The 15076-nt window shown below is 37.8% G+C and overlaps 2 protein-coding genes across 2 annotated transcripts; both read left to right on the top strand.

Annotated features, from left to right (window-relative positions):
- The first annotated feature begins 1877 nt into the window (after positions 1 to 1877).
- Positions 1878 to 3173, top strand: LOC122294844 (secoisolariciresinol dehydrogenase-like). Its single transcript, XM_043103836.1, has 2 exons — positions 1878 to 2029; positions 2139 to 3173. Exons 1-2 carry the CDS (start codon positions 1986 to 1988, stop codon positions 2932 to 2934), a joined length of 840 nt encoding a protein of 279 aa, XP_042959770.1. The 5' UTR covers positions 1878 to 1985; the 3' UTR covers positions 2935 to 3173.
- Positions 3174 to 13125: 9952 nt separating this feature from the next.
- LOC122293667 lies at positions 13126 to 13704 on the top strand. The gene has a single exon (XM_043102184.1). It carries the CDS (start codon positions 13126 to 13128, stop codon positions 13702 to 13704), a length of 579 nt encoding a protein of 192 aa, XP_042958118.1.
- Positions 13705 to 15076: the final 1372 nt, after the last annotated feature.

The raw sequence follows: 15076 nt of genomic DNA, 5'->3' as shown, positions 1-15076 counted from the left end.
CTGCGACAAATAGACATCCAAAATGCCTTCCTACATGGAAGTCTCACTGAGTCTGTTTTTATGCAACAACCCCCTGGTTTTATTGATTCTAAACATCCCAATTATGTGTGTAAATTACACAAGGCCATCTACGGTCTAAAACAGGCACCTCGTGCCTGGTTCTCACGGTTAAGCAATTGGCTTCTCAGCTATGGTTTTGTTGCATCTCACGGAGACCCATCTTTGTTTATCCTACGGAATTCATCTATTTGCATTTTCACATTGGTTTACGTTGATGATATGGTAATTGCATCTCCCACGTCAGTTGCCATTGATAATTTTCTCTGTGATCTTAGTCATGCTTTTCCAGTAAAAGACTTAGGTCGACTCTCATATTTTCTTGGATTACATTTAGACTACTTACCTCATGGTATGTTACTTTCCCAAAGAAAATATATTTTCGACCTTCTTCGAAAAACCAACATAACCGCTGCCAATCCCATTTCTTCTCCTATGTCAGCTTCTAGTAAACTCTCCAAATTTGATACCCCTTCGTTTGATGATCCCACTCTTTTTAGGAGTGTTGTGGGCAGCCTTCAGTACCTATCCTTAACTAGACCAAACATTGCCTTTTCAGTTAATAAGGTCTGTCAATTCATGCATGATCCAAAAATTACTCACTGGACTGCTGTCAAAAGAATACTAAGATACTTAAAGTCTACTATCAATCATGGTCTGTTTTTTGCAAAGAAATCTGGTTTTATTTTACATGCCTATTCGGATGCGGACTGGGCTGGCTGTCCAGATGATTGACGCTCTACAGGAGGCTTCTGCATTTTTCTGGGTAATCATCTTATATCCTGGAGTTCACGCAAGCAGCACACAGTGGCAAGATCAAGCACTGAGGCTGAGTATAAGTCTTTAGCCAACACCACTGCTGAACTAATATGGCTTCAGACTTTGATTAAAGAACTTGGTTTCTCCCTCTTCAAAGCACATGTTTTATGGTGTGACAACTTGGGCGCAACATACCTCACCTCCAATCCTGTCTATCACTCACGTACCAAACACATGGATATTGATTTTCATTTTGTACGTGATAGGGTCACTGCCAAAACTCTACAAGTCTGTTTTTGTAGTAGCAAAGACCAGTTGGCTGATGTATTTACTAAGCCACTGATTGCTGATCGATTCTCTGTTTTGAAGACGAGTCTCAATGTCCTTGACACCCCATTGGACTCGCCGGGGCGTATTAACGTATGTCTACCCACTGCACTACAGCAGAAAAATAAAACTGAGAATTCCACCTCAGAGGATGCAGTACAAACAGAATGTTGAAGAATATTCCTTCTCTGCAGAGTTTGTTATTTTCTCCAGTTGTAATATTCCTTTCCAGCTGTAATACTTCTTACATTTTTCTTTTGTCTGATATGTAATCGACTGCCTATATAAAGGCATGAGCACTAATGAAGGATACACGACAGAGAGCATTTTCTCTACAACCATCAATTTTTATTTTTTATTTCCAAACAACCATCAATTTTTATTTTTTTTAAAGTTTCATTAAAATTAGAAAAGAATTATATTTGACAAGTTGTACAAACAACAAGAACATCTACATCCTTTGAACTCGATCGATATTGCAACTTAAGCAATATTATAAACATAAACATTACCTAACTCTTTTGCACGTGAAACCCGCCAGTTGCATAAGCACCAATTGATCAATTCAACTCTGGATCCAGTAATTGAGGGGATAGTAAAAAGGTGTTGGCTGGCTTAATAACTATATAACGTGTCCCACGATCAAGGCGGCGGGAATGGTTGGCCACTTACATATATTGCATATTTTAATAAATTTATTAAGCAATTGCAAAGCAAGAGGAACCTTAATCATTACTTAAATAAGCATTCAACGTTCAAAGTTTCCGTATAAAATGCTCCCCACGCAGTAGCTGATCTTCACATTCGTCAATATTACAAAAACAATACGATCGAAGTTGGATATGAACAGCGCAGCTTCCAGCTTTCTAGCACCCATTGCTAAGAGGTAAGCAATAGAAAGGATCGTTGGAGTTTTTTTAGACAATAAACACTTTCTTACGTTCTTTTGCTCTTTGTTTCTCTATCCATCTTCATGTTTCATTTGGATTGTACAGATTAGCAGGCAAGGTTGCGTTGATAACTGGAGGTGCGAGTGGAATTGGTGAGAGTAGTGCAAGGCTATTCGCTCAACATGGTGCTAAGGTCATCATTGCCGACGTCCAAGACGAGATTGGTCTCTCTGTTTGCGACGATAAAAGCACCGATGGCGCCATTTCCTATGTCCGCTGTGACGTCACTAACGAGTCTGATATCAAGAATGCGGTCGACATTGCCATCTCGAAACATGGGACACTCGACATAATGTTCAACAACGCAGGCTATTCTGACCCAGCAATGCCAAATATCTCTAACCTCAATAAGGAAGAGTACAAGAAAGTCTTTGGAGTGAATGTCTTGGGGTCACTCTTGGGGGCAAAACATGCAGCCAAAGTAATGATCCCTGAGAAAAAGGGAACCATTTTGTTCACTTCAAGCTCGGCATCAGTGACGCATGGGCCAACCTCACACCTATACACGGCATCCAAACATGCCATAGTGGGACTAACCAAGAATTTGTGCGTAGAATTGGGACAGTACGGAATCAGGGTCAATTGCATATCACCGTTCGGTGTGGCCACCCCTATGGTGCTCAAAGGGGAAGGAATAGACAAGAAAAAAGTGGAAGAAATGGTATGCGAAGCTGCAAATTTGAAAGGGGTGGTTTTGGAAGCTGGAGATGTAGCAGAGGCAGCCTTGTTCTTGGCGAGTGAGGAGTCCAAGTATGTGAGTGGGCTCAACCTAGTCGTGGATGGGGGTTATAGCACCACCAATATAGCTTTTACAGAAATCACTCGAAAGTTCTTCAGCTAAGACCCGAAGCATTATTGTAGTACTGTTCTCTCCAAACATATATGCTTGTTTTGGGCATATGTGTAAAATGCCTTGGTCAGATAACATAGAATTATTAAAAACTTTGAAGCTTCCTGAAATTGGTTATATTGTTGGTCTATTTCCACATAATTATATTATAGGCGATTTAATCGCATATTTCTCTGTAATTCCAAACTATTCAGAGATTAATCATTCCGAATAAGACTTCAATTTGCAAACCTGTTGCTTAATCGCACTCAGGACTCTTGGCCGAATTGAACATGGTTATTGCTAACTACTCCCTACAGCCACGTGTTCAATCATGCATTACAACATAATTAATTATTCACAACAGATTTTCACTCAAACCAATCATTAGTTGCAACAGATCATCGACTCTTGTATATTGACGTTAGAAGCTAATGGTTTGACTCACAAAGAGGCGAACAAGAAAGCTAATGTGGTGATCGGGAAACCTGAACATGTGACTACTGCGATACTTTCGACAAATTATAGTAGTCAGAACCTCAAACTTGGCACTGATACCAACTTTAACGTCTCGGTTCTGGAGGTTCAGGGAGCTAGTTCATATCACCTAAAATCATCTCTTGTATCATAATTATATATACTCCAAAAATTCTATCAAATATAAATTTACTTTTTCAAATCAAATATATATGTTCCTTCACAGGGCATCCAATATCGACCTCAACGTAATAAAGTAAAACCTCCATAAGGCCTAAAAATATCCACATCTCAAATTATCCAAATCATCAGAAAATAATAAACATACTGAATAAGACTCCAATATTTACTTGTACCATTAGGCATGTATTCTTCTACGATCATCTAATCTTCCTTATGCTCTTACTCTTGATTCTAGTTGAGTTATCAAAATTAATTGAAAAATAGTGTGGAGATAAGATGTGAGTTATCAAAAATTCAATAAACAAAGAACATATACTAATATGTAAATATGAGTATTTACAGAGTTCAAAATACATGCAAAATAAAATATTATTAGTATCAGCATGCAGAACAAAACATGTTTTCAAAGTTAACAGAGTGATGATTCAAAAATATTCTTATTCACAAGTCCTTTGGTATCGCATAACTGCAACATCACTTCAGAAATAGAATTTCATGTTTAACCTCCGTGATAAGATTATGCAAATCCTGGCGGCCAATCAAGTAGAAACATAATGTTTATTATTCTCGAAACTCCAACTGTGTACACAGGAAAGACCACGAAGAAAAACACTTTATTTCTAAAGTGAGTACATCATAAATAAAAAATTGGTACCAACCCAAACAGAGGCTATAGTTTTACACTCACAGTAAGGTCAGTGTAGAGCATAAACAAAACTATATACAGAATCAAAATGTCATGCCAAAAGTTTTCAGATGCTACATCTTACCAAAACAAAGTACTAAACATAATCATATCATCTTCGTAATCAAAACAAATTCAGAGCATCTTTACATAATCATGCACAAATTTTGATATTCGCTCTTTTAGTATAGTTAAGAAATAAAATGTCAAAAATAGCTCATGTCTACACCAGTTATGAAAGAAAGTACTCTCTTTTATATAGATTTTATGAGTAATGCAGAATACATAATTGAGATCGTTTTCACATTTCTTTTCAAAACTTCACATGCATATTTTCACAAATTAACCTCAGTCCATTTCTTTTATTTTATGCAAAGTCTAGCATATATAGGAACCCGGCCTACTTACCTGGACTCTTTATTTTCTCTAAATTTTTCCACAACAATGGCAAATGAAATGATACATTACCTATAAAATAGTCATATAACTTACTTATTTCCCTAATTAACCATATATTTTGATATTTAAACCTGCACTACTAAAGTCACCTTTTTTTTTTTCAAATTTTCTAAGATTCTTGTAACCATAAATTATATCATCACTTTTCAAATTAGTTGATATCCACTTAATTGTTTGACTATTAAACTCGATCTAAATTATTTTGGTAAAATAAAGTGTACGTATGGCTAACATAAGTACTCAATTACAACTAAGCCCATGTAGAATACATCTCCAGCTTAATATTATCTTAACATAATTATAACAAAATATTTATTAAAGTAAAAAGCAAAATTTCGTTTATTAAAGGGTAGAAAATAAAATTTCCCACTTACTATACGGTAAATGGCTTGATCAAATAACAAAGGAATTAAAAACTTTGAAGCTTCCTCATTCCTGAACCTTGGATTGAGTATTCTACCCTTTACAAGGAGGCTTTTTCATAACCTAATGCAGAGGATACGTGCAGGCCAGGTGCATGATGGCATGCAATTAATAGAACTGCAACCAAATCCAAACTTTCCCTCAAACCAATCATGGAGTGGTGAGCAAGAAAGCTAATTAGGCGGCGAGAAAGTTACGACATGGTCGGATTGAAGTTGGTAGCTTTCGTATATATTATGTAATTAAATAATATATGCTTACAACTCCAATTACGCGCATGCCTAACCACCTAATACCTTTGATCTGGCCAGCTTTCTTTATCATAAACAATCATGTCTCGATCATTTACAGATGGGCTTGTCGTGCATTGAAGCCACCAAGTTTGACACCTATTTTTTTAGTATCTACACTTTCTCTATCAATAGCTCCAAAATGATATAAATTAAAATCATCATCTGTTCCAAATAGTCTAATATGATTTTTCGAGTCTGGACAACGAGTTTCGTAACAAGGAAGTATTTAATAACAAAAATAGAATTATGCTATGTATAATTATTTTTGCATATTTTTTACGCATTTCATTGATCATGTGATTGATCACTAAAATAGTTATTTTATATTTAAAATGTTATTTTTTACTCCTTGATTTAGTCCAATACCGGTGAGAAATAATAAAGAGGCAGGTTTTTAAGGTTATAAATAAAAGGTTTAGCCTCTTAATTTAAGTATATCAGTTGAAAGCTTATATAATAACTTTTAACTTTAGTTAAATTCCTCTATTAGCCTTTTGTAAAAAATGAAGATGTGTAAAGTTAAAGTTTTACTAGTGGGGTAGCTTTGTAGGTGTGGTGAGGAGAAAAATTGTGTGATTGAAACAATTTTTCATATAGTGAATTTTCTTCTCTGGGTCTGGTGGTTTTCCTCCTGTTTTAGAGTTTCCACATAAATTTATTGTGTTGTTATTATTTCTTTATTTTTCTTGTTATTCCTGCAAATAGTAGATCTTAGGGAGTGAATTTGGGAGGTCCAAATTTTCAACAATTGGTATCAGAGCCACTAAGTTCTTTTTGTGGGGTGGAGCTTTGGTGTGGTAGTATGAATACGTATAGTCAAAGGAGGTTCTGTCTAGGAGATTGGAAATTTTATGTGTGTCCATTGTGACCCTCCAATCTTTCCTGGGAACTGACTTAATGAGATACTATTCATTTTTACAGTCAAATTCATCAAAGCAATGTCAGGAAATAGGCTTTCAAATCTTGCCAAATTTGAGGTGGAGAAATTTGATGGGAGAATCAATTTTGGCTTGTGGCAAGTACAAGTCAAGGATGTCTTGATTCAATCAGGATTACACAAGGCATTGAAGGGCAGACCAACACATGAAGTCAGCACTGGTACTAGTGTGACTGGTGAAATGAGCAGATCTAAAATGAGCGATGAAGATTGGGAGGATCTGGATTTGAGAACAGTAAGTGCGATACGTCTGTGCCTGGCCAAAAATATTCTTGCAAATGTGCATGGAATATCTACGGTAAAGGAACTCTGGGAAAAACTTGAAGAGTTGTATCAGACGAAAGGCGTCTCAAATCATGTGAACCTGAAGGAGCAATTTCATACACTGCGGATGAGTGAAAGTACAACTATTTCAGATCATTTAAGCATTCTTAATGGCATTGTCGCTGAGCTAGAAGCTATTAGAGTTAAAATTGATGATGAGGATCAAGCCTTGAGATTCATCTGGTCTCTTCCACCTTCCTATGAGCACATAAAGCCTATTTTGATACATGGGAATGAGAAAATAATTTTTTTAGAAGTTACCAGTAAAATCTTTTCTGAAGAGAGAAAACTAAGTAGAGGAAGTAATGTTCCACTTGAGAACTTAGTGATGGTAGCAGTTGGAAATGGGAAGATGAAGAACTCCATGAAGAAGAAAGTAGTCTACTGGGAGTATGGACAATCTGGGCAAGTAAGAAAAATTGTCCAAGAGCTGGAGCAGGTTCAGCAAGTGGCTCCAAGTCAGTAAATAGAGATACTGATATTGATGCCAATATTGTGTCTCTCTCCATGGAAGATTTTGATCTTTAAAAAGAGATATGTACATCCTCATGGCATGCCGCTAATTCCCAAAGTTGTCATGATAGAGGATGTGTTAATATTAGCGGGTCCACAAGTTTGCACACAGGCATTGGTTTGGCATTGATGCAGGGTGTGTGGTGGAAATTCATGTCGATGGCTGATGAACTTCCAAGAGAGCCAAACGTGAAAGTTACACCATAATTTTCAACAAGATTGTTTTCGATATGTGCTGAAGTAAAATGCTTGGAATTGGTTTATTCTGAGTGGGTATGCTTTTATGGTGAATCATGATAGTGGAAGCTATGAAGATCTTCATTGAGGTGGAGTTTGGTTATGGGACTAGTCAAAGTTGCAATGTGGAGATTGTTATTTTTTGCTCCTTGGTTTAGTCCCACACCGGTGGGAAATAACAAAGGGGCGGGTTTTTAAGGTTATAAATAAGAGGCTTAGCCTCTTAGTTTAAGTGCATCGGTTGAAAGTTTATCTAATAACTTTTGACTTTAGTTAAATTCCTCTATTAACCTTTTGTAAAAAGGGAAGATGTGTAAAGTTAAAATTTTACTAGTGGGGTAGCTTTGTAGGTGTAGTGAGAAGAAAAATTGTGTGATTGTAACAATTTTTTACATAGTAAATTTTCTTCTCTGGGTCTGGTAGTTTTTCTCCTGTTTTGGAGTTTCCACGTAAATTTCTTGTGTTGTTATTATTTCTTTATTTTTCTTGTTTTTCTTGTAAAGGGTAGATCCTAAGGGGGTGAATTTTGGAGGTACAAATTCTCAATATAAAAAAGTGACGTAGCCAATCATATTATTGGAATGCGCAAGAAATACGTATAAATGCGCATTCCACCAATTAACTCCTTACGCACTCTACTCATCATGTGATTGATCACCAAAATAGTTATTTTATATTAAAAAAAGTGACATAGCCAATCATATCAGTGGAATGCACAAAAAATACGTAAAAATGACTGCACATAAAGTACTTTTTGATAAAAATAAGTTATAAAAGGTAAATTAGATTCTCCTTCGAACATAAAAGTTCAAGAATAATTAAACTACACTCGTGCTTTGTTCAGAGCTATCATACACCGTTGATAACTACGTAATTAGCTTAATTCCCTACATTTTAGGTTAGAAAGGAGTAAGCATAACATCCTAAAGTTAACAAATTAAAACTAATTCTACCATATAATTCATAATTATAACTTCCTAATCCTAATAAATAGATTTTCCCTCAAACGAATCATGAAGATGAACTCTCTTGTATGTTGACATTAGAAGTTGATTAAACTCACAAAGAGGTGAACATGAAGAAAAGTTTTGTTACGTACAAGCGAACTTGCATACCAATCTGTGTATCAATATTGATGACTTCCTATTCAAAATTTAAATTGACATTCTTTTCAATAAAATTTACTTTTTAACTAATCACATTAGATTGGTATATGTATTGGTGTGCAGAATCGTTTACAGTTAGATTTTTCCCATGAAGAAACCTAATGTGGGTTCAGGAAACGACCTGCACATGATGTGAGCACTGAGTCACTTCCAGATTTCAGCTTAGTACCATGAGAGGTTCCTTTTAGCAAATAGTCAAGTCTACTCGCGCCTAATCATTATAACAGTGTATCAAGTTGGTAGCTTTGGTGACCGATTGGCTTCCTCCTAGGGTGGCGCGCCACCACAGTTTCTGTTTTCCTCTATTTTTTGATTTTCTGTGTTGTATTTTGTGTCTGTATTTTGGTTTTGTTTGTGTATGAAAATAATTAAAATAGGCTATTGAATTTTGTCCATAGCGGTGTTTGGTTCCTCTCTCTTCCATTTTCGGAGGATGGGTGTGTTGGTCACTTCTCCTCGTTTGGAGGATGGAGTTCTTATGCAGGTTGGTTTTTCTATGTTTTATACAGAGAATGATACTCTCTTTTTAAAAGTTTTAATGAAGTTTAGACAATACCCATCATAAAATTTTGGTGTACGGGAAAGCTTACAACAAATGTTGATTTAGCTTGTAACTAAAATCACAGATGCAACTCCTTTTTTGAAATAAAATAAAGTCTATTTTTTATAGAAAAAAGTTGGTAGCTTTGGTTATTCCTTTGGTTTTTACTTCTCTAGCTTACTTCGCTTCCTAATCGGTTAAAATAAAGAATACATTCATAAAGCAAGGCTGGGAAGATCAAACAATACATTAAATAATAAAAATTTATTTGCAACAAAAATAAGCCACCACAATAAAGTACTAGTAACGATATTGTGACGTTGCCTTTTTTTCTATTAGCTACAAAGACTGATTATTGGAAATTATATTTTATGGCTACTTAGATCACTGAAAAATTATTATCTAACCGATTTAATACCTTATTTGCAATGCCTGTTAGGATTAGTTTCTACTAAAGTAATAGAGGAAAATATGTTAGCAGCGATAGAATTGGCCGCAAAAATGTTTTAGCGGCAATAAAAAGTGCCGGTAATAGTATTTTTCAGTAATTTTAATCGTTATAAAATGATTATCATGAATGATTAATGACTCACCTATCGCTTTATTTGCGACGTATTTTAAGATTAATTGCCACTAAGATAAACTCAGGTAATAGTTTAATATTTGTGATGCATGTTTTATAAAGTCTCTACAAAAGAGTATTTTGAGAACTTGAACATGGGCCAAAAATTGACGCTCGGAAATCACCGCAATTAATGATTTGTGGCGATTCGGACTGCTTTTTTTTGGCAAAAATGGTCGTTCGAAAAAATAAAATATTTTGTACTTAATGCTAAGCTACTGGTCCGAAAAATTAGAAAATATTTTAAAAATTATATATATAATAGATATATGTAGACGTCGGCTTTGTTAGCTGCCACTCATTTCAAGTCCTAAGAAAATTTGTGCCAGCTGAATAAGAGCATTTTACGTCATAGAAGTGCGCGCATACCAAGAAACTAAAACTCGCCCACGAGAGTTGACTGACCAGCCTTATTAGATGACCTTTGCTACTCATAAGGAAGACCATAGACGATGACCTAGAAGAGACTATACATAGGCCCGAAATTTCCAAGTCACCCCTCTAATATATATATATATATATAATGCATGAGAACAAAAAATATCGAAGGTTAAAAACAAGAAAGAAAGGGGTCTTATATATAAGAAGATGCAGCCTCTCATCCTCTCTCAAGTGCTTATTAGTCATGGATTTGACTGACTATTTCTAGATTCCCTTTGCGAGTCATAAAGAATATTAAAAGACTAGAAACTACACGATAATAATTTAAAAGAGAGCGACAATCATGGAGCAAGTTTGGAATTGTTAAAGCAACGACCCATGCACATGCAGCACCTGTATGTGCACATGTAGCACCTGCACATGCAGCACCTGCAATTACAGCACATGCAACACCTGCACATACAGTACCTACAACCCCTGTGCTGCTCTACTAGCTGCATCACTCAGTTGCCTGCACATGCATTACGTGCAGCACCTGCAACCCCCGTGCTGCTCCACTAGAACTCGTGTATAAAAAGAGGCAAGCCTCATTGTAAACTGCAAGATGAAATATACAAAGTTATTTTATTTATCTTAGAGTATTAGTAGTGGCTCAATAAATTTTAACTAAAATTTAGCTAGAAAATTCACTTTTATAAATTTTAGCTAGTCATTTTTTACAACACTAAATAATAGGCTCAACTGTGGTCTAGAAGCAGGTCCTCTCCTAGCAGGGTGAGGTTTTCTCTCTTTCTTTCGGGGAAGAGTGAGGTCTTTTGGACTAGCTAGACTGGTCTAAAGAGTAAACAATGGAAGAGGAGTTAGCTAGACAATGGGAAGGCTTACGCCTTACTAAAAAGGAACAAGAGGAGGTGGTCTTACCAACCAAGCCAGTCACCAAAACTACACAGCAAGGCAAGCACTGCTTGTTAGCCATGATCATAGCAGAAAGACAAGTGAACCGAGAAGCCTTCAAGACCACAATGGCCAAAGTTTGGAGATGTGAGAGTTGGTTTCAGTTTTCAGAAGTTGGCATGAACAAGTTCTTGATTGAGTTTCACCAAGAGAAGGACCTCAAACACGTGTTAAGGGGCAGACCTTGGTCCTTTGACAGGTGGTTGATATGCCTTCAAACATTTGAAGGAAATAAATCCATCAATGAGGTCCTATTCAATAAGGAAGAGTTCTGGATACAAGCTTAAAACTTACCATTAGCTAGTATGACCTATGAAGTGGGAGACCAGATTGGTAGGAAGATAGGGAGATTTATAACAGCAGAAGCTGATGATAGAGGCATTGGGTGGGGGAAGTTTATGAGAATAAGGGTGGAGATGAGTATTTCAGAAGCTCTTATCAGAGGGATATTCTTAAATATAGAAGGGAAGAAGACTTGGATTCCAATAAGATATGAGCGTTTACCCACTTTCTGTTTTAGGTGTGGAGTTGTAAAACACTCCAAGCAGGGTTGTTCCATCAATTCTATGGATAGTAACCAGTTGCAATATGGAGCGTGGTTGAGGGCTCTTGCAGTGAAGGATAGGGAACAAGTTAACAAGAAGTATGGGGAAGCAGGAAAGCAGAATAGCACAGAAGAGCAGCCATGGAAACAGGGCGAGGAGGTCAGGGATGAAGGGCAAAACAGTAAGTCTGAAGCAGGAGGAGATTCCCAAGGATGTGGTCTGAAGGATGTTGACAGGACATTCCCTGTTGATCCACCTGACAACCAACTCCATACTAGGCTTTTTGCAGAACCACCACAGGAGCCTTTTAAGGAAAGGTTGACCACCCCAATTTGGAAGGATCCTGAACCCCCTTTTCATGCAACAGAAACGTGCCTCATGCAAGGCATAGAGGGACCACATGGTCCACCAGTCATTGACTGTGTGGGTAAAGACCAGAAGAAAAAACTGGACTCCAAGAACAGCCATGACCTAAGAGCCCAAGCTACATCCTTGGCCTCTTTTGTCTCGGATCAGGTCCAAGTCCTGGAGAAAATAAGAACAAGATCAACTTGGAAGCGGAAAGCTAGGGAGTATAAACCAGCTAGCCACACAGCAGATTCAAAGAAGACTTCATCAAGTCTCCTAAGTGGGACAAAGAGAGAAGTCACTCAGGAAAATGCAGTAGAAGGAGGCAATGTCATCAAGAAGAGGAAAACAGTGGTGGTGCCTGATGCAAGGCCCAATAGAGATGAAGAGGTGGAGGCTGTCTCACAGCCCCACCCTACACAATGAGTTGCCTAAGTTGGAACTGTCGAGGGCTTGGGAACCCTCGTACAGTGAATAAGTTGCATCTTATGGTGCAAAATAAGTCCCTAAGTTTTGTTTTCTTGATGGAAACAAAGAGCAACAGAACAAAGGTGGAAACTGTTAGAAGGAGACTGCATTTTGACAATAGTTTTGTAGTCAATTCGAGAGGAGCCAGTGGAGGGGTAGCCTTCCTTTGGAAAGAAGATGTGGAAGCAGAAGTGGTGTCATACACACAGAACCACATTTCACTTTTGGTGAAGGGCATGAAGGGGGGAATCCCTTGGCAATTGACTGGTTTCTATGGCAACCCAATGACAGTGAAGAGGCAGGAAAGTTGGCTCTTGCTTCAAGCACTAAAACCTGCAACAACTACAGGATGGATGTGTGTAGGTGACTTTAATGAAATAATGTGCTATGGTGAGAAGTGGGGAGGAGCATTGAGACCTTACAAACAAATGGAGACATTTAGAACTGCTGTGTACAGTTGTGGTTTGAGTGATATGGGTTACCTTGGAAGCAAATTCACATGGTCTAATGGAAGGCAAGGAAAGGCCTTTACCAAAGAAAGGCTTGATAGGGCCTTTAGCAACTCTGTCTAGGCACACCTCTTCAGTGATTCCAAGGTATATACCCTCCCAGTTTTGAATTCGGATCATAATCCATTGTGGGTTACCATGGAGCAGCTGCAAGTACCTAGAAACAGGCAACAAAAGCCTTTCAGATATGAGGCATGTTGGTTACTTAAGGAAGAAAGTTCTAAACTGGTTGAGGAAGCTTGGAGGGCACCAAGGAAAACTGTGAATAAAATGCAAGGCACTATTGAAAGGCTCAAAAATTGTAAATCAAGACTGACTCAATGGAGCAAGAAGACTTTTGACATTGCCAAAAGAGAAGTCTGTGCTCAAATGGACTACATTTCTACACTACAAGAAAGGAACACAGGCCAGCTAACAGAGGAGATAAAACAAGCACAACAAGAAGCAAACAAGCTTCTTGAGGTAGAAAACATTAAGTGGAAACAAAGAGCCAAGCAGAGGTGGCTGAGTGAGGGGGATAGAAACACCAAATACTTCCACCAATGTGCTTCAGATAGGAGAAAATCCAATGTTGTTAGGAAATTGATGGACAGCAATGGCCAAGCAGTAAGTTCGAAAGAAGGTATATGTGCTCTATTCCAAGAATACTTCACAGATATTTTCACCTCCTCTAACCCCAGTAAACCAGAAGCATGCATAGCATCAATGGAGGCATGAGTAACTGCAGCACAAAACTCCATGCTGACCAAGTCCTACACTGTGCAAGAGGTGGAAGAAGCTCTTTTCAGCATGAATGGTCTAAGCTCCCCAGGACCAGATGGATTCCCTGCAATCTTCTACCAAAAGCACTGGCCAGTAGTGGGACCACAGGTGTGTGATACTATTCTAAGTGTCCTTAATTCAGGTGGCAATATAAGGGACATTAACAGCACCTTCATTGCCCTCATTCCTAAGAAGAAAGTTCCCCTCACAGTCACAGAATTCAGGCCCATATCTCTATGTAATGTACTATATAAACTCATTTCTAAATGCATAGCTAACAGATTAAAGAAGGTTTTACCTAGTGTCATATCTCCTTCTCAATTTGCTTTTATACCTAATAGACTAATAACTGATAATGTTATTATTGCTTTTGAGGCTTTGCATACTATGAAATGTAAATTATCAGGAAAAGAAGGGTACATGGCACTAAAGTTAGACATGAGCAAAGCTTATGACATAGTTGAGTGGGGCTTCCTTCGAGCTGTGCTTCAAAAGATGGGCTTCTGCAGTCAGTGGGTGGACCTAGTGATGAGATGCATAGAATCTGTCTCCTATTCCCTATTAGTGAATGGTGAGCCTCAACAAGAATTCCTACCTTCTCGAGGCATTAGACAAGGTGACCCACTGTCACCTTATCTTTTCATCATGTGTGCAGAGGCACTAAGCAACCTGATTCACAAGGCTGGAGAAGATAGACTGATTAATGGGGTACCAATTAGGAATAATCATTTGAGAATCTCCCACCTCTTTTTTGCAGATGACAGTCTACTATTTTGTAAGGCAAATGAGATGGCATCTGGCCAAAGATTAAATCTGGAGAAAACTTCCATCATTTTCAGCAAAAACACAGCAAGGCAGACCCAAGATTACATCCTGTCAATTGCTGGGATAAGGTCTGGGTTAGCCTATGAAAGGTATCTAGGATTACCATCAGTGGTGGGAAGAAACAAATCCAAATCCTTCCAAGACATTCTAGACAAAATCAGATTGAGACTTAGCAACCACAGAACTAAAACTCTATCTCAGGCAGGGAAGGAAATTTATCTCAAAGCAGTGATCCAAGCCTTACCCACCTACACTATGAGTGTTTTTAAACTCCCCACCTCCTTCCTGCAATCTATCAATAGTGTTATTTAGGAATTCTGGTGGGGTCAACAAGAGAAGGAACACAAAACTCACTGGGTATCCTGGAGGAAAATGGGACAAGCAAAGGCAATAGGGGGCCTCAGTTTTAGGGATCTTGTGTGCTTCAACAAAGCCATGCTCTCTAAACAATGTTGGAGACTAATTCAAGACCCTAATTCCTTGGCAGCTAAAGTCTTAAAAG

The sequence above is a fragment of the Carya illinoinensis genome, chromosome 14 (genome assembly GCF_018687715.1).
Source record: "Carya illinoinensis cultivar Pawnee chromosome 14, C.illinoinensisPawnee_v1, whole genome shotgun sequence".
Classification (NCBI taxonomy): domain Eukaryota; kingdom Viridiplantae; phylum Streptophyta; class Magnoliopsida; order Fagales; family Juglandaceae; genus Carya; species Carya illinoinensis.
This window is presented reverse-complemented; position numbering and strand designations above follow the sequence as displayed.